Source organism: Carassius auratus, chromosome 27 (genome assembly GCF_003368295.1).
Source record: "Carassius auratus strain Wakin chromosome 27, ASM336829v1, whole genome shotgun sequence".
Lineage (NCBI taxonomy): Eukaryota > Metazoa > Chordata > Actinopteri > Cypriniformes > Cyprinidae > Carassius > Carassius auratus.
Genome location: NC_039269.1, coordinates 14,171,202 through 14,190,570, shown reverse-complemented (window position 1 = coordinate 14,190,570; position 19,369 = coordinate 14,171,202). Strand labels below are relative to the sequence as shown.

At 33.7% G+C, this 19,369-nt stretch overlaps 3 protein-coding genes and 1 long non-coding RNA gene across 4 annotated transcripts; 2 read left to right on the top strand and 2 right to left on the bottom strand.

Annotated features, from left to right (window-relative positions):
• Positions 1-1,685: 1,685 nt before the first annotated feature.
• LOC113046403 (uncharacterized) lies at positions 1,686-2,127 on the bottom strand. The gene is made up of 3 exons (XR_003276075.1): positions 2,058-2,127; positions 1,919-1,971; positions 1,686-1,750 (listed from the first exon to the last, which is right to left on the bottom strand). It is a non-coding gene; the product is annotated as an uncharacterized LOC113046403 (long non-coding RNA).
• Positions 2,128-8,882: 6,755 nt separating this feature from the next.
• Positions 8,883-10,445, bottom strand: LOC113046402 (transmembrane protein 70, mitochondrial-like). Its single transcript, XM_026207259.1, has 3 exons — positions 10,205-10,445; positions 9,557-9,656; positions 8,883-9,464 (listed from the first exon to the last, which is right to left on the bottom strand). The coding sequence occupies exons 1-3, from the start codon at positions 10,403-10,405 to the stop codon at positions 9,025-9,027; spliced, it is 741 nt and encodes a 246-aa protein (XP_026063044.1). The 5' UTR covers positions 10,406-10,445; the 3' UTR covers positions 8,883-9,024.
• Positions 10,446-10,670: 225 nt separating this feature from the next.
• Positions 10,671-12,055, top strand: elocb (elongin C paralog b). Its single transcript, XM_026206019.1, has 4 exons — positions 10,671-10,794; positions 11,156-11,184; positions 11,352-11,495; positions 11,803-12,055. The coding sequence occupies exons 2-4, from the start codon at positions 11,181-11,183 to the stop codon at positions 11,991-11,993; spliced, it is 339 nt and encodes a 112-aa protein (XP_026061804.1). The 5' UTR covers positions 10,671-10,794; positions 11,156-11,180; the 3' UTR covers positions 11,994-12,055.
• A 1,476-nt stretch (positions 12,056-13,531) lies between these two features.
• On the top strand, positions 13,532-17,804 carry ube2wa (ubiquitin conjugating enzyme E2 Wa). Its single transcript, XM_026206018.1, has 6 exons — positions 13,532-13,631; positions 14,192-14,283; positions 16,187-16,289; positions 16,381-16,536; positions 16,627-16,702; positions 16,839-17,804. Exons 1-6 carry the CDS (start codon positions 13,617-13,619, stop codon positions 16,850-16,852), a joined length of 456 nt encoding a protein of 151 aa, XP_026061803.1. The 5' UTR covers positions 13,532-13,616; the 3' UTR covers positions 16,853-17,804.
• Positions 17,805-19,369: the final 1,565 nt, after the last annotated feature.

The window sequence follows — 19,369 nt, the reverse complement described above, 5'->3', positions numbered from 1 at the left end:
GTAAAGAGCCATTGTGAACAAAGTGGATCTGAATTTTATTTTTTATTTGTAATCTTTAAAAAAAAAGAAAATTAACAATCAGGAACAGTGTTCTTCAAACCAGAAGCAAATTATTTTGTACATATATGTCTCAAGACTTTTTTTGCAAAAATGTCACATTATTAAGTCATTAATATGTAAAGTAATTAATTTAGTCTTATCAAGTACTTTGTTTCGCTGCTTGATGACACAGAGAAGATGATCATGACGTAGTCCATTACTGTATTCAAAATTTTTTAAATTTACCTCAACTTCCCTTTTTTGGGGAATTTCTTTTTTCTTTTTTTTTTCTTTTTTTTTGTTAGGGAGGCTGCCTAATTAACCCTACCCCTCCTTGCCCCCTCCCTGCCATTAGATTGAGATTGATAGGCCCCCAGGGTCAAAACTGCGAGGTCAGCCCGTCCTGAGACACCTGCTCTCTCTTGTCAGGCCTGCAACACCCACACACCCACTGTGAATATGCCACCTCACACCCAACCCTCTTGACAAGAGCGGTACTGATCCCTCTCCTTCCAGCACACATACTGTATATATCTCTCCCACAAATACAGCATGTGTCTACTATGTAGTGCTCATCAGAGATTCACTTGTTTTATGTCATACAAGAAATGCACACAGTGATGTAATTCATGAATTCAGTGGAAATCTGTCTGTCTATATCCTCTATAAACAGTTTTGAAATAAAGATTTTTCGTTTAAAGAAATTGAATAGAACAAGTGACAGTAGACTTTTAAAACATTACAAAGAATTACCATTTCAAATAAATGCTGCCTTTTTTAACTTTCCATGTCTTGAAGAATCATGAAAAAAAAAATCTGCATCCAAATCAGCACTCAGAAAATTCTGACAATGAATTTTGAAAAGGAAATCAATTAAATTTCAAGTTCTATAACATAAAACACTTACAACAGATTTAATCTGTTTTTGAATTGTAATTGAGTTTCTCAATATTACTGTTTTTACAGAATGTTTGCTAAATTAATGATATGTTTGTAAATAAAATAAATAATGTTAAGCACTGTATTGGCATGTTTGTTTTTATATACTTGCGGATTATTAATATATGCATTCATTAAGCATAGCACACAACATTTAAGTTATACTTTATGTTGTTACTCGTGTTTCTGTTATCAAGTATCAGGTAATGTCTCACAAGACACACATTTACAATAAATAAGTGAGAGCTACTCCCGGCTAATGGCAGAGACTGTTGATAAGGCTGTTATTTTAACCTCCTTTAACTATTTCAGTCTGTCCAAACTTCAAACAGGAGGCCGTTCGGAATGAATGACAATACTCAGCAGCTGATAATGTGCCATGCATCCAGGAAGAAGAATCAAGTTCCTAATTGACAGGCTGCTGTTTGGGCTAAAGGGGCGGCCTTTATCATTTGGCTCAATCTAAATGTTCTTAAATATTCTACCTGGTGTCAAAATACTATACATACAAACAATGTTAATATCCGTCATTTGAGATGGATTTGCTAGTGATGATCACTTGATCTGGTCAGAAAGCTGAACCGAAAATACAGAATAAATATTTTGACTTGAAAAATAAATAAAGCTTGTCCTACACCCCTTCCAGATGTGGAAAAAATTTGTTTTTCTTATTGCCATCGATTTTCACATTTAAAGTGACATTGAATTGTATTGGCAGTTTGTTTTCAAGGTCATCAACAACGTTTATGGTGAGGATAATCTGATACTCTCCCTGTAAAGTAAAATAGCAAAATCGGTTTTACTATAAGATCATATCTTTTAATCTTATCTTTATTATGTATTATCATTTATAGTATACTGTATATTTTAATACATGTAATTTCTGAAGGATTCAATTAATTTAAAGTGGAGTGGATAAAGCACTATGTTGATTACTCACCTCGGGGCCAAAAAACTTTTTCACATAAAATGGAAAAGTCTCATGAAGTGTTTCTGAAACAAGGACACATCCTCATTGGTATTCCAGCTGCATTGCCACATGAAAATATAATGCATTAAACATATATTACACGTAGTACCTCCTTTTATGATGTAACATAATTTGAGGTCTTCACAAGGAATATCTGGCTGCACATGATCCAACCACAGCTGACCTTTGTAATAAATAATAGCATGAAATCCAACACGAGTGATTGTGAACACTGAAAAACAAGGCAAATGTCACATTAAAATGTGATTTAACCATTAAAATGGTTCCACAAAGAAGATAAGACTATAATAAGACTAATCAGACTATGTTACATTACCAACTTTAAATCTTTCACAAACTTACTTGGGATTACTTTATAAGTTACAGAGTACATATCCACTCCTAGTTTGCAAGGGAAACCATCCATTGACAGGTAATACAGTGGGCCTGATTAAAGAGACAGTAAATGTTCATAATTCAATTAAGACAAAATGTTATCATGTATCATATTTTGTGGGTTACTAATATGTAGGTTTCCAATAATAGTTTCTGTATGTACACTATACTGTTCAAATGTTTGAGTTCAGTAAGATTTTTAATTTTTTTAAACAAGTTTAAAACAATAAATACAATAACACAATAAATTGTTCAAAAGTGAGAGTCAAGGCCTTTACAGTATAATGTTTAAAAATATATAAAAACAGTATAAAAAATATTTTTATTATTAATAAGTGCTGTTCTTTTGAATTATCTATTCATTAAAGGATCCCCCAAAAATATCAGTTTTCACAAAATGTTAGCATCAAATCAGCGTATTAAAATGATCATGTTACTGACCCCAGATATATGTGTGTGTGTGTGTGTGTGTGTGAAGTGTGTATATAAGAAGTATTTGATATTCCACTTACCATCAAAAGTGTACCAAATATCTATACTTTCTGAGGAGCATAATAATGTTCTCTCTGCAGTCACAGATGACATGCAAAATAATACAAAAAAACAGATAAAAGCTGAAGGGCAAAAAAGCACCATATCTGTTATCCTTCTTGAACCACACCAATGGCAAACACACACTCTCAGAATAGTCATGTACAAGACTCAAACTAATCGTTCTCTAAAACAGTTCTGGCTTTTGACAATGCAGTGCATTGTTGTAAAGCACTATTTGTTTGAAACCCGCTGCATGTTTTTTTGGGGGAAGTGCCAGTGGTTTTGTGAACAGGGAAGTAAAAAAAAACCTTCCTCATGTGATGGAGGAATGAAGATGGTACAGTAAATTATTTTATTTATGTTTTCATACGTTTCAAACATACTGAACGACATACAATTTCTGCAAACATTTTTAGACAACTTTAAAGGTGCTTTTCTCAGTATTTTGATTATTATAATTTTTTTTCAGAATCCTCAGAATCCAGATTTTCAAATAGTTGCCAAATATTGTCTTATCCTAACAAACCATACATCAACGGAAAGCTTATTTATTCAGCTGACAAATCTGACAATTTTTGTTAATCCTTATAAAAAATGAACCCTTATTAATGGTTTTGTGGTCCATTGTCACATATATGTTTTATTTTAGAGTGGGTAAAAATAATGTGGTCTTAGTGAGATGCATTAATACACTGCTGAACCATTATGGTTTAATGTAGTAAAACAGTCTAATATGTACCTCTTTTGATGATGTCACATATTTACAGAACTTCACAAGGAATATCCGGCTGCACGTGATCAAACCACAGCTGATCTTTGTTGTTAAAAAGTGCATGAAATCGCATACGTCTGATTGTGAACACTGAATGACAAAAGTCAAATAAACAATCATTTTAAAAACTGAATCAATAATAATAAATTATTTTAATTATAATTATTATTAATAAAATAGAATAATAATTATTTATTATTAGATGCAATTTATACTATAATTTATTAATAGTGAAAAGTGCAGCTTAATTTTGCAGAACCATTAAGTACATTATATGCACAATATAATCAATACAGAGCATACAACTTTCATAAACTTACAGAATTACTGTACATGTTATATTGTACACTGTCACTGATTAAAGGAGACAGGAGATATATTGGCCCTAATTGAAGAGAGCATTGGCTTTTTAATTGCATAACAAAGGAATCATAAAGACTGCAATTTATATATATATATATTGAAATAGCAAGAGTTGTTTAGAAAGAATTGCCCTGGGCAAAACATAATTAATTACTTTCTTTTCTTTTCTTTTTTATCTACTAAAAAACATCCATTGAGTTTTTAAACAGGCATCACCTTTAAAATTACATTTCAAAATGTAATTTATTCCTGTGATGGCAAAACTGAATTTTAAGCAGCCGTTACTCCAGTCCTCGGTGTCACATGATCCTACAGAAATCAATATTATTATCGTATGCGGATTTGGTGCTCAAGAAACATTTCTTATTATCACTTTTGAAAACAGATGAAATACATGAAATATAACCATTATACATGTTTTAATGCAAATACATTATACAGTACATGTTTTAATGCAACCTTGCTAAATAAACATATTCATTTCTTTCCTAAACAAACTTTTATCTTGCCTTTTCTGTCTTATTAATAATAGGATTTTCTTGTCCTATAGCCCTCCCATCTGTTGAAAAAATGCATTCTTGTGATCAGCACTTTTAATTTGCATAGTGATGTTGAAATGTAAGGTCAGCATTCTTTCACCATCATCGACAATGTTAACATCCACATAAAGCTGATATTCTCCCTGCAAGTGAAAATAAATAAATAAATTAATAAATGTCATAGCTTCCGAAGGATCTAATTTTAATTTGTCATGTGCTTATATATATATATATATATATATATATATATACATATATACATATATATACATATATATACATATATACATATATATACATATATACATATATACATATATATATATATACATATATACATATATATATATATACATATATACATATATACATATATATATATATACATATATACATATATACATATATACATATATATATATATACATATATACATATATATATATATACATATATACATATATACATATATATATATATATATATATATATATGTATATATGTATATATATATATATATATATTACAGAAATTTGGACATCTTCATCCGGTTCAAATGTTTTCACCCCTGGCTCTTAGTGCATTTTGTTTCCTTCTGTAGTATCAGTGAATGTTTGAACCTTTTTTAATAGTTGTTGAATCCCTGAGTTGTCCTCAGTGTGAAAACATGGATCTCAAAATCATACAGTCACTGCTGGAAAGGGTTCAAATATGCAAAAGATGCTGGAAAACTGAAGAATCTGCAGGACCTTAAAGATTTTTCTGAAGAACAGAGCTCAGTTTAACTGTTCAGAACAAACAAGGGACTCATGCACAACCATCACAAAATAAAAGAAACAGTCATGGATAACCACACACAGTGCTAAGAACCAGGGGTTCCCAAACTTTTGAAGGGGGTAATTTTAATAATTTCAGCTATTTTTTTTGTCTTGTGGACTATATGTAAACATATTTTATGTAAAATATCTGACTCAAGACATTACTGAATAAAAAAAATAACATGTATTTTGTATGATCTCTGTTATTTTGTTAAAATGATTTACATTTTCACAGATAAGCCACTGTATATCTGCATATATATATATATATATATATATATATATATATATATATATATATATATATATATATATATATATATATATATATATATATATATATTGTATATGCTCTATAATGTGCCTAATACAATCAATATAGAGCATCTTTCATTAACTTACTTAGGATTACTGTACACGTTATATTGTACACTGACATTCCTGGAGAGCAGGGGGACGCAGACATTGACAGGTAATATAAAGGCCCTGATTGAAGAGAGCATTGGCTTTTTTATATTGCATAACAAAGACTTCAAACAGAATCATGAAAAGAGATTCAAAGCCCACAAGAGGTGATTTATGATCATAATTTGTCAAAAATTAACAGTAATTGGGCCTAGTATGTAAACTGAATGAGCAAGAGTCTCGGTTAAGAAAGAATTGTTCTGTGCAAAATCTATACATCCACTGAGTTTTTTATCACTTATCTTTGCTGGCCCCTGAGGCAACAATTAAACTGAATATGTGAAGTGCTGATAAAAATCAATCTGGTCTTACCACTGTAGCTGTACCAAATGCTAACACATTCTGAGGAACAAACCAACTGTTTCTCTGGCGAGGACACAGAACATGATGCCACAATATAGCAAAGGAAAGCTGAAAGGTACAGAAGCATCATTGCTGTTCTTGCTTAATGAAACAGTGGCTAAATCTCTCCGTCTTTCAATGTTTTATTTTTTATTTTTTTCTGAAATCTGGGACATGAACAAATCACAAACTAATAACAATAGGACACAATGCATTGCAAAACTTCTCTTTTGGATTGAACCATGTTTTTTTTTTCCCTTGAAGTACCTGGAAGTACGTGTACAAAGAAATGCCAGTAAAAGGAACTTTGGCCACAAAATAAAAATCTTACAGTAAATTCAGAGGATTTAAATTTGCATTTAAATGTAATTTATTCACACTTTCACAATTAAAACCTATTATGAGTCTCCACAACAGTCCAGACTAAGACAAGCACTTGATAATATTAAAGCAATTGCATAGAAAATATAACCTATCATATCACACACACACACAAAATCTGACTATATGACCCTAAACTTTTGAACAGGAAGTTTTTGTTTTGTTTGCTAGTATTTACTTTTCTTACAGCGCTCCCAACTGTTGAAAAAAAATATTCTTTCTTCCGGTACTTTTTATTTGCACAGTGATGTTAACACGTAATGTCAGCAGTCTATCAGCATCATCAACAATGTTCACATCCATGTAAACCTCATATTCCCCCTGCAAAGGAAAATAAAATAACATTTGTTCCATAACTTTTTTGTCATGTGTCATGTGCTTGTGTCCAAAGCAACACTGCATTTACAAGCAATTTTTTGTATTTATTTATTTTTTATGTTTACTGGGAATCAAGAATGTGACCATTACATTGTTACTGTATACTAGTAAAGCTTCAGGAATGACTTAAAATTTTGTTCATAACAAAATGGGTACAGCATTAGTCTTAAAATCTTACCAGAGGAGTAAAAAATCCTTTTCTTTTAAAATAAAATAGACTGGTTTCATGCAGGGTTTCTGAAATGAGAAAGCACTTTATTATATCCACAACCTCATCAATACAACACAAGATAAAGTGCAGTAAACATCTTCATGTAGTACCTCCTTTGATGATGTAACAGATTTTGGCATCCTCACAAGGAACATAAGGCTGTGTGTACTCAAACCAGAGCTGACCTTTGAAGTAAACACAAGCATGATATCCCACACGAGCAAGTGTGAACACTGAAAAACAAAAGTTGCAAAATTAGAAAGGCAATATAAACAAGAAAATGGCATTATACAGTTTTAATATAGCAAGCTTACACATTATTCAAAGTTGTATGAAGTATAGATTGGGTTATATGCGTTGAATGCACTTCCCACATGGAAAATCTGGAAAATGTATTATGTGTGTATACTGTAAGTATGTACTTTTTAATTTAAATTAATATTTATTATTATTATTACGATTCATAATAAACACTTTTAGCTTATTTGTATATTCAAATAGTTAAACGGTTTAAACATTTTTGCAATGGTATTTAAATTGGTTTCTTAAAATAATTTATTGTAGTTACGTAAGGGCTTTATTATAGTCAAATCATAGCCATTTACTGTACGATTTTAAAGACATCTGGAGAGAGGAATATGTTACTTAAGGGTGCTTTTATTCTCACCATAATTAAATTAAAAATGTCCTATAAAAATCATTGAAAACCTGAAAATGTTCACAGAAAAAGAATGGGAACACTAATAATATATATGCATTACTCAATGTGATGATTCAGGAGTAGGCCTATTCAATTTCCATCAACTTACTTGGGATTACAGTATAAGTCATAACGTGCATGGACACATCTCGAGAGCAGGGGGAACCAGCCACTGACAAGTAATACAATGGCCCTGATTAAAGAGAGAGCAAAGAGAATCAAAACTTTTGGATTTCCCTGAGAAACTTGCCATTCGCTCTCAAAACATTTGTGCTGGAAATACTAAGGTGGAAGGAAAACTGTATTTCAATGAATTTGTCAGAATTCAATAATCCTGTGAGAGAATGAAAAACCAATTAAATATATTTTTTCCCACCCATCTCAGATTTTTTGTATACACCATTTCCATTTAGGGTCTCCGTATTCCAAGAAGGCAGCCTTTGTGATAATCTAAATGATCAATTATTTGTAAAATGAGTTATAAGCAAGTCTTGTTTCCTTATGTAAACATCTGTGAAAACATATTTTGCTGAAAATGATTTGAGTCTCGAAGTTGAAATGTCAAGTACTAACAAAGGCTTTGAATAGATCAAACAGAGTCATTCAGCAATTAGTGTTGTATAACAACAAATAAAAAAAAAAAAAAAAATCCAACTCACCTTCATAGCTGTACCAAACGCTCCGAGGAGCATAATAACCGTCTCTCTGAAAAGACAGAGGACATACAAGGCAATCCCACGATATGAAAAATAAAAACTGAAGCATACAAAAGCATCATAATTGTTCTTTATTGTGAATAAAACTAAATATCTCTCGGTCTGAAATAACTAATAAATACTTGTCCGAAATTAATATAACGTGTCAGAGTAATGCACTGCATTACTGTGAAACTTCCCCTGTAGATAGAGAGGTCACTGGATTTTCCCCTATAAATAGCACAGGATGTGAGAATGAGGAACTACTAGAAAATAGAAGTCAGACCATATAATAAAATAATGTAACAAGCAAAGAATTTAGAGAGGGAGAGCAGATTTATTTACACTTTTGTTGCATCACAACTATACTGGATGACATGCCAGCCTGCCAATATTTAATACATTACAGTAGTCCATGATGATGAAAAGACATTTTGTATTGTCTACTAACACTGGGCATATTTAGCTTGGACAAGTTAATATTAATCTGGCTTGTTAAAGTCATCTGTGTCAAAAGAGAAGGGCTGGTCGTAACCCATGAGGTGGTTGTAGTCGTGGGGCAGAGGAAAAAGCATTGGGTTAACCAGCATTGAGTGTTTCTTGGCATAAAAACTGGTGAACATCCGACTGACATTGGGAATAATGACATCTCTCTGATGGAAGACCGTCTGTTTCTCCACTAGAAGAGCGCTGTAAGTGATGGCCGTGTACATGTCTGTCTCCTTGTTGTGGTACAGACGTACTACATAGCCTTTGGTGATCAAGTGGAGGAGAACAGGAGTAAGAAATGTGAAGAAACCCATAATGCCACAAAACGCCACCTGCAGAGCCAAGCTGTTTACACCAATGCCTGTTTTCATTAGGACATACGGCACCACACAGAGACTAAACATACTGCTGGAGTAGGAGAAAAACTTCACACCTACAACAAAAGTGCAAATTTAACCCATTAGATTATTTTAGAGATGTTCTACAAGTATAAATGCTGTGTGTTATATATGCCAGGAAATTTACCAAGGACAGCTTTTCCCAGGTTGCCCGTGTAGATCAGTTCTCCATCTTCACGCTCGACTGGTAAGGGGTTATACCATCTAACAGCACAATATGGCAGGACCTACAAACATTCAGATCTATTAAGAGTAGCACTTCAGAAAAATTCAGATTTTAAATTAAAATGTTTAGATTGTTGTGGTTGTTTTTTCTTAAAATAAAATGAAAGCACTTGTATTTTGAATCATCAAGTATTTTTTTTAAAGCTGCAAATATTTTCTTGCACAATAAATATAATGTCAGAATCATTTTAGCACCTAAATAGATCATGTGAATGTGCATGTTGATTTAAATTTTCTTGCATTTTATTTATTTTTGCAGTTTCTTTTTTATGTGTTTATACAGTACAGGTTTTTAAATAATTTTCAATTATTTTATATAATAATAAATAAATAAAATCAAAATAGTGAGCGTATTTTATGTTTTTGGAAACTTCTTTACTCATTCAAAGGATGAAAGCATAAATAAATAACAACCTGATTTTTTTTTTTTTTTTTTTTTTTTTGTCCAGCCAGTCAGTCTATGGTTATGGACACAGTCTACATAAACAATTGTACAATGTACAGAAAGGTTAACATCAAATAGCATATTTGGTAGTCTTCTACTAGGTACCTTTTCTGCATGGACTTTCAAAAATGACCTTTGGTTCTCATTCAGCAAATGTTCCCGCCTTCTTAAGAGTAGAGCATGAGATTGGCAGATATTCACATTGTTGTGTAGTGTCGGACGAACAGCAACTTGAAGGTTTCTGATGATCTGTTGCTGGTGTTTTGACAGACGCCGAAACCCCCGCAAAATCCCAAACTGATACATTATTCCATGTGGAGTTCTTCCTACTTCCTCAGACAGCAACAACAAGCCCACTAAACACCGGAAGCAATTTGGTTGGTGAACACACTAGTCCATCTAAACATGGGCTGCTCAAACACCGCACTGGTGTGAAGAATATATATATATATATATATATATATATCTTACACATTACACTTGAAAGATACTTCAACCGAAAACACGCAATTATTATGTATTTTTATTATTAACACATACTGAGGACGACTCTTATTTTGTAATATCAGAAGTGCATCGATTGTGTGTCAAGCAAATGTTTCCTGTTGTCGGCAGTGACAACAGAGAAAGCAGTTTCCAGACGCTTATCGGAGAGAAAACTGAGAAATATCCCTGACCAGCTCGATCTTAGTGAGGTGAGACATTATATAGTGTATTTAAGTATGACTATTTAATCTTGATTCGTGCGAATGATGTCTACTGGAATATTTACGGAAAGACACGTCAGATTTGTACGCTGTGCTTGAGCTAACTGATTTATTGTAATGCATGCATGGCCCAGGCATTCACTGGACTAGTGGAGCTCTTTTATTTTTGTGCCAAATCTCAATATAAATAACCGTTATTTTCACTATAAAATAGGCTACAGAGTTATTTGGTTCTTTGCATGCATTTTCATGAACATCTATAGACGGTATGGTGTTACTAACGTTGCATTATATTTTTGTGGGGTTAATTTCTTTCAATTTAAACCTGTGTTTTCTTTTAATATTTCAGAGATTGACAAGGGACGGTGGTAAAAATGGGTAAGCTATTTTATGTTTTGGTAAACAAATTAATAAAGTACTTTATCCTGGACCTAGTGAGTTTGTGTTATTGGGAAAATAAAACTTTTAAAATACATTTCTTAGATTAAAGGATACATGATATTATATTGTTGGATTGAGCGTATGATCAAATTAATCCATTTTAGATGGAGAAGAAAAAACCTATGGTGGATGTGAAGGGCCAGATGCCATGTATGTGAAGTTGATCTCCTCTGATGGCCATGAGTTTATCGTGAAGAGAGAACACGCTCTGACGTCTGGAACAATCAAAGCTATGCTTAGTGGTCCTGGTGGGTATTTGTTGAAAAAGAAATTAATAACAGTGGATTAGGTTAATTTAAATTGCATAGATCACCATTTTCTTAGATTTTAAATAAGTGCTGCATTGTTTATTTAGAATCATGTATTTAGTATTATTGTTTTCCTTCTACTGTAGGATCCTTACTGACTTTTGCCCCACAGTAGTTATTCCACGTTCTCTGCATTTCTTTAAATTTTATTTTGTTTTACATATTGTGTGTAATTTTTCTCTCTTTTTTTGTGTTAATTTTAATAAAGCATTAACGTGATGGTAACATAGCTTTGTCTGTTTTTCAGGCCAGTTTGCTGAGAATGAAACAAATGAGGTCAACTTTCGAGAGATCCCATCTCACGTTCTTTCTAAAGTGTGCATGTACTTTACATATAAAGTCCGCTATACTAATAGTTCAACAGAAATCCCAGAATTTCCCATTGCCCCAGAGATAGCACTGGAGCTTCTGATGGCTGCGAACTTCTTAGATTGTTAAACATGAAAAAGAAACACTCATATACACGTCTGTAATGCAGAATAAATATGAAAAGCAAAATATTATTGGTTTATTTTATTGCTTTAATATGTTTAGGTATGCAAACGGAGATCTGGTGTGCTGAATTCAAAATATAACTGTGTTTGGTCATTTGTTATATTAACCTGTAATTTTCCCCTGGTTTTTTTTTTTATTGCTCTTTTATTAGTGGATATCTAAGGTATTTTGATTTTACTTTTTATTATTTTAAGCTTTGACACAGTATTAACTTGATAATTTATGTATTGCAAAATAAAGATGCATGAAGTGATGCTCTCATATTAAATATTTTAATGACTAGAGTCAACCTGACAGACTATTTTATAAAGTATCTGTTTGTGTTAACAAGTAAAAAATTCAGTTGAAATAGATTTGTTATAACTTTTCTGCATGTGGAGTCCTCAAAAAAAGTCTTGTAATTGACCGCAGTGGTCATTCATCAGTTGTTTAATGAATAAAATCAGCTGTTCTTGAAAATATTTTGTTAATTTTTTTCTGCTTTGTGAATTATAAATGTGCACGTAACCCTGGGATAGTTGACCCAAAATAAAAATTCTGCCATCCTTTAATCACAAGTTGTTCGACACCTGTATGAATTTTTCTTCTTCTATGGAACACAAAAGAAGGCATTTTGAAGAATGTGGGTAACCAAACAGACTTGTGTGTAACCCCCCCCCCCCCCTTTTTTTTTTAAATGTTTTTCCTATGGAAGACAATGGAGGCCAGTACATTTTTTGTTTGGTAGGCATTAAATTATGACAAAATGTAAAATTTGGGGTGAACTATCACTTTAAATCAAACAGTGACTTAACTTATTAGGCACAAAATCCTAAAAATAAGTATCCTTTAACAGTTTAAATAGAATATTTATCCTGTTCTCCATGGGGGACTTGGCATCTTTTTGCTTTTTTTGAAAGTAAATGACACCTAGTGATAATTTTAGCTAGGTTTACTATGATATTAATATCCTGCAGGTATAAATGACTTATAAAGGTTAAGGAAAATATCCAAATGTCTTTATTATATATATATTAAGGCATTTACATTGATAAAATATGACATTAAAACATTTTATGTTTAAAATATATAATTAATAATTGGTCACTATTTTGTATATTTCCTTTTATGCGTTCATCTTTCTAATGTTCACTTTTATCTGCGTTACTTGTTAGAGCACGTGAAAACTTATTTATACCGGGGCACGTTGTCGCAAAATCTCAATGAACATGTTTTCTGCTATAACGGAGTAAATGAATTGATTCAAGGTAAGTACCTAAAGTGAAACTGACTCGTAAAAATAAAACCACACTGAGCAATATTTACTGGAGACAACAGTGTGGCAACAAGCGCAGTCTCCCGATTTAAATGATGTCTGATAGTTAATAAGCACATTACGTTACAATACAATTGTTTTTTTTTTCTTATGTAAAAAATAGTATTTTTAGAGTATTTCGTTTAGTATATGTGGATGTTAGCATGTTCACCTGTAGTACCTCCGTCTAAACCTTGTAAACTGTTCGTGTTGTTGCATTGCGGCTGATCAGACGTCACTCGGCCAATCGCCTCTCTACCGGGGCTTTCATCATGGCGTCTATGCAGGTGAGAGTCTCTCTACATACAAAAGCAACTATTTTTCAGATAACAATATAAATAATTTTTTCACACATAGCTGTGACACGTACCGGGTTTCGTCCACTGTCCCTGCCAGTGCTAATCTAAACCCAGGACAGTCAGCTGTTTCATTTGTACGCACATTTGTTTACTTTGTTAGCAAACGTTCAGTCAGTCTGACAAGCCAGCAAACTCTGTGCTGTCATATCACACACTGCTGTTGAGGTAGAAGACGATACTTATAAAGAGATGTCAAACTGGAATTATGAAACGTTAGCAGAGTTCTTCCGAAGCTGTAAATAATGCTGTTAATTCGCTAGCTTCTATAGCAATGCAACTCGTTTGTATGACTAGCTCACTGTTAGCAGTCTGTTTGCTAGTTGTATTTTTCAGTACTTTTCGGACAATAGGTTTAAATTAAGGGGAAGTGTTTAAGATGATACCCTTTGTATTAAAATTATGAATTAGTGGTTTAGAGTGATGTAATGAGGGCTCTCCTTGTTCTTACTTTGAGGCATCACTTAAATCAAGCTGTTTTCGCCTTTCAGAAGCGATTACAAAAGGAATTGATGGCGTTGCAAAGCGATCCACCTCCTGGAATGACTCTTAATGAGAGAAGTGTGCAGAACACAATCACGGAGTAAGTCCTGAGATGTGTGAAGATGCAAGATCGAGCAGTCAAGCAGCTGAAACCGGATTATATTTAGACAAACTAACCTTTCCTTAAAGTTGGCATGCCATGAAAATGCATGTATTTTCTAAATTCATGAAATAGATTTATTTGTGAACAATTCATCCATTATTTTATTTATTTACTCACTTTGACTTCATAATGTTTAATCAGTATGTCAACCGGGTCTTCTTGATGAAAATGACAGAAGTGTGAAGTATGTGGCCCAGGATTATCTTCCTCCACTTCTGAGTACTAAAGTACTACTTCAGTTTCATTTACTCACCCTTATGTCATTGCAAACTTATGAGACTTTAATTCATCCTTGAAACACAAATGGAGATATATTTTTATGAAATCTGATATATTTCTGTCCATTTAACCCAAACTTTTACTAGTGAAAAAAAAAAGTTTATGAAGGGATTGTAAATGTTATCAGTATCCAAGTCTTTTGAAGAAACATTAAAGGGGGGGTGAAATGCTATTTCATGCATACTGAGTTTTTTACACCGTTAAAGAGTTGGATTCCCATGCTAAACATGGACAAAGTTTCAAAAATTAAGTTGTACGTTTGAAGGAGTATTTCTGTTCCAAAAATACTCCTTCCGGTTTGTCACAAGTTACGGAAAGTTTTTTTCGAGTATGGCTCTGTGTGACGTTAGATGGAGCGGAATTTCCTTATATGGGTCCTGAGGGCACGTCTGCCGGAAGAGCGCGCGCTCCTGTATAGCAGAGCACTGAGAGGCTGAGCACAGACAATCACTGATCAGAGCGAGAGCGTCGCGAAATGTCACAAAAGGAGTGTGTTTTTGGTTGCCAGGGCAAGACAACCCTGCACAGATTACCAAAGAAAAAACAGCATTAAGGGACCAGTGGATGGAGTTTATTTTTACAGAGCATCAACGGAGTTGTGCAAGTGTTTGTGTTTGTTCCCTGCATTTCAAAGATGCTTGTTTAAAAAAGGCCCAGTTTGACGACGGATTTGCACATCGTTTATTTCTTAAGGATAATGCAGTCCCAACGAAAAAGGGTCACGATCGTGTGTTGGAACCGCAGGCGGTGAGTAAAACTGCTTAAAATATCTCTGCCTCCTTGTTAGTGCATCCACCTCCCATGCTGGAGACCCGGGTTCGAGCCCCACTCGGAGCGAGTCGTTGCTGCTGCTGCTCTCGTTCAGTTTCAGCCTCGGGATCTGATTCTGGATCATAAATAAACGGCTGAATCTGACTGTTAGCCATGGTTTGTTTTGGATGATGGTTTTTTCCTCCCGGTAATGTCACAGTTTCCAAATGCTCTCAACGCAAAAGCCTACTGGCGCTCGTGATTCTTTAGCTCCGCCCACACGTCACGCCTCCAGCCGGTCGTGTTTTTTCCGGGAAAAATCGGTACAGACTATCTTTCTCTTATGAATATAATAAAACTAAAGACTTTTTGGAGTTATGAAGGATGCAGTACTACTCTATAGGTACTCAAGATTAACAGGATATTGAGTGAAAACGAGCATTTCACCCCCCCCCCTTTAAAGCATTTATAATTGACATAAAAATGGATTGACACATACATAGAACACTTAAAAAGTAGTAAACAAAAGCTTAAACATATTTGCATCACATTGCATGTTTTTATAACCTTTAAAATCATTAAACACTTGGCCGATTGGACAGAAATTGCCCAGGTTTCATTAAAATGGCTTCAATAGTGTTTTGAAGATGAACTATAGTCTCATGTGTTTGGAACCGCATGAGGGTGAGTAAAGATACATTTTCATTTCTGGGTAGACTAACTTTAAACTTTTTTAAGTTTCTGTACTGAATGAGTTAACATGCAGGGAATCAGTGCTTGTGTTCTCATACACAGCTTTGTGTCTGTCCAGGTGGTTTATAGATATGGAAGGTGCTCCAGGTACTCTCTATGAAGGAGAGAAGTTTCAGCTCCTCTTCAAATTCAGTGGTCGATATCCTTTTGATTCACCTCAGGTAAACTCTGAATCTTTTAAAATATGTTGGAGGGTTTTTTTTGTCTATGTGTAAAAGCTAAATGCTTGTTGCTAATATATATTGTTTCTAGGTAATGTTCACAGGAGAAAATATACCCGTCCATCCGCACGTCTATAGCAACGGTCACATCTGTTTATCTATTTTAACGGAGGACTGGTCACCAGCTCTGTCTGTGCAATCTGTTTGTTTGAGCATTATTAGCATGCTTTCAAGCTGCAAGGAAAAGGTAAATGTAACCTTTAACCAAATTGGGGAAGGTTAATGAAATTCATTTATTATGGTCATTTATACGTCTAATAAACGGTTTGCTTTTCAGCGACGCCCTCCAGATAACTCCTTTTATGTAAAGACATGTAATAAGAATCCAAAGAAAACCAAGTGGTGGTATCATGGTGAGTGTGTCCCGTCATCTTCTATAAAACGTCTTTTGATGCAAGTTATTTTAGTGTCTGACCAAAGTTCAAATCACTTTGTTTGCTTTGCTCTCTCTGCATGCTGAATTCATGTCTGTCTTTTTTGTTTTTGCAGATGATACATGCTAGTATCCACATCATTTTGATATAAAAACAGACTTTTCCAAGTACATCAGGTACTTTATGATGCAGTCTTCGGGTTAAGACTGAACCAGCAGACCCTGGAGTGGTGATTTATGTATGGATTAGGCGTACACTTCAGCTGACTGGAAAAAGTGCTTAAAAACTGCAGGAATGTAACCCACCCGGCAAGTATATATTCTGATGGAAGCAAGATGTGGAGCTTTTTTTTATGTTTGATTTACATTGTTTTCTTTCATAAGCCTCTAAGGGTTTGCACTGGTTGTGCAATAATAATTTCAATATGGGTTTGGAATAAAAGGAAAGTCAGTGCAAATCAGAAAACCAGCTACTGTTATGGGTCAGAGACAGATGTCTATCCTTGCTTGGTTATGCACTGTGAAATTCGAACAGGGCACATTTTTCCATCTATTTTATGTAATATTTTAGCTGTATAGTTTAAAACCATAGATTCTTTTAAAACAAGCCATTTTAAGTTGAATATTGTAGCTGGGTGTGGTGTATAGTACTGTTCTGATAAATGTCTTATTTACGGATATGTACAGATTTAATGCAGGGTATTGATCATGTGACATGATCTTAAAGGGTATTTGGAATTACACAAATGCTTTATGGGTTAGGATTCAAGCACTGGTTTTATAAATAGACCCCCATTTTGTGTAGTTAAAACGAGAGATAACTTTACACATAATCACTTTATCTTTTATGTAAAGCTCTATCTAGTAATATTAAAATTGTCTGTTTCATGATTTCACGATTTATCCTTATGTACTGGGAAAGGTTCTTTTAAAAACATTACTTTTCCATGCCGTTAGCATTAGAACAAGAAAAGTTTTTCTTCATTGTTTTGTTAACTTTATTTAACTTTATTTAAAAGAAATGTTCTTATTAAAGTAATATATTTTGAAATGCTGTCATTTGTTTCAGTTAGACTTCTTTATAAATGTATATTGTGTGGGTTCAAATATTGTTTGAGTTCTGCAGTTAACATTGTAGGACACTGATGGTATATAAACAGTGTGTTTTATGTAAGTCCGTTACACACAGCAACATTCATGCTGGTTTGTGACAGAATGCTGATCTGTCCAATAGAGGGAAGCACAGTCATGTTAACAGACGTTCACAGGCATAGCAGCAAACTACTAAACTACTGTTCAAAAGTCTATAGGGTTGGATTTTTTTATTAAATGCAAGGCTGCATTTATTTGATCAAAATACAGTAAAACAGTAATATTGTGAAATATTATTACCATTTAAAATAAGTTTTAATATAAATTTTAAAACATGTTTATTCCATAGACCGTGTAAAAACTTGGACGTAGTGTCCATGACGTCAGCCATAGGTTTGCGAAGTGCTGGTGCTTTTTAAAGCTAAAAGTGGGCGGAGGTACCGCACGTCAGTACCAGATAATCGAAAATGGGCAAAAAGGCGGGAGCTGGTTGCTTAAACCACGCCCTCCTATCGCGAAGGCGGTGACAGCGGGGGCAACCCACCTGTCACTCAAGTGGCTGCGCCTTTAATTATGCAGAACTTTAAGTCTTAATATAATTTAAATGGATAAGTTAAAACTCCCCCACCTCAAGGTTTTCATGAAGGGAAAAATTAGATATATAGATCAAAATAATTTTTTGAACCAGGTTGTAAACGTTTTTTTTTTTCTGCTGTAAAGTTGGTCATTTTAACTTTTAACATGGGAGTCTATTGGATTGACTCCCTTTTGCAGCCAGCCTCTGGCGGTCAGTTGATGAATTACAGTTTAAGTCTCTTCCGTATGGGTTTCACGAGAGAGAGTGGGAGGTTGCCGCTTGGTTTATCCTGTGATGTCAGAGCTGAATTTTCAGCAGCGATTACTCCAGTAAAAAAGACTATAATAAAATACCCATTTTAATATGCTGATTTGATGCTTGGGCAAAATCACCAAATAATTTATTCTTATTAACGTTGAGAACAGTTGTACTTAATATTTTTGTGAAAACCATGATATGTCCATGTTTTTCTGATGAATAGAAAGTAACAACGTAAGTCACCTTTGACCAATTTAATGGATCATTGCTGAATGAAAATTTTAACTTCTAAAAAAATATTATAGCCTAAGAAATTTGGAATACTAAAGATTATTCCAGTTAATTACTTTCGTAGTATTTTATAATAATTATTATTAAATAGTTAAGAATAAAGCTACAAGAAGTTGTAACAGTAGTTACGGTGTGATCAGCAGTGGTAAACCAGTCCTCTAGAATGATTCTTACTATTTTCTTGCAGCGTGTATGTGTAGATGTTTTACTCCGTGAATCATCTTTTCAGAACTCATAGCAGTGAACAATATATATTAAAAAGTAGTCTGGAATGTTTATTCAGATGTGTTTCCAAAGTCTTGGCTGATGTATAACACAGTCATCGGAATTTTCTCCTCCGTCAGACGGAAATCCTGGAGTGTGAATGGTTTGGATCTTCCTCATGTGATGATATCTGTTCTCTTGAAACGTGTCTGTGACATCACCGTT

Bases quoted from the DNA above. Each gene is read 5' to 3' on its own strand.
- LOC113046402 (XM_026207259.1), bottom strand. From the start codon at position 10,405: ATGTATCAGTTTGGGATTTTGCGGGGGTTTCGGCGTCTGTCAAAACAC. The intron at 9,657-10,204 runs GTACCTAGTAGA...GAATGTTTGTAG, and splicing joins TGAAAGTCCATGCAGAAAAG to GTCCTGCCATATTGTGCTGT. The intron at 9,465-9,556 runs GTAAATTTCCTG...CTTTTGTTGTAG, and splicing joins CCTGGGAAAAGCTGTCCTTG to GTGTGAAGTTTTTCTCCTAC.
- elocb (XM_026206019.1), top strand. The intron at 11,496-11,802 runs GTGGGTATTTGT...TCTGTTTTTCAG, and splicing joins AGCTATGCTTAGTGGTCCTG to GCCAGTTTGCTGAGAATGAA.
- ube2wa (XM_026206018.1), top strand. The intron at 14,284-16,186 runs GTAAGTCCTGAG...GTGTCTGTCCAG, and splicing joins GTGCAGAACACAATCACGGA to GTGGTTTATAGATATGGAAG. The intron at 16,290-16,380 runs GTAAACTCTGAA...TATTGTTTCTAG, and splicing joins ATCCTTTTGATTCACCTCAG to GTAATGTTCACAGGAGAAAA.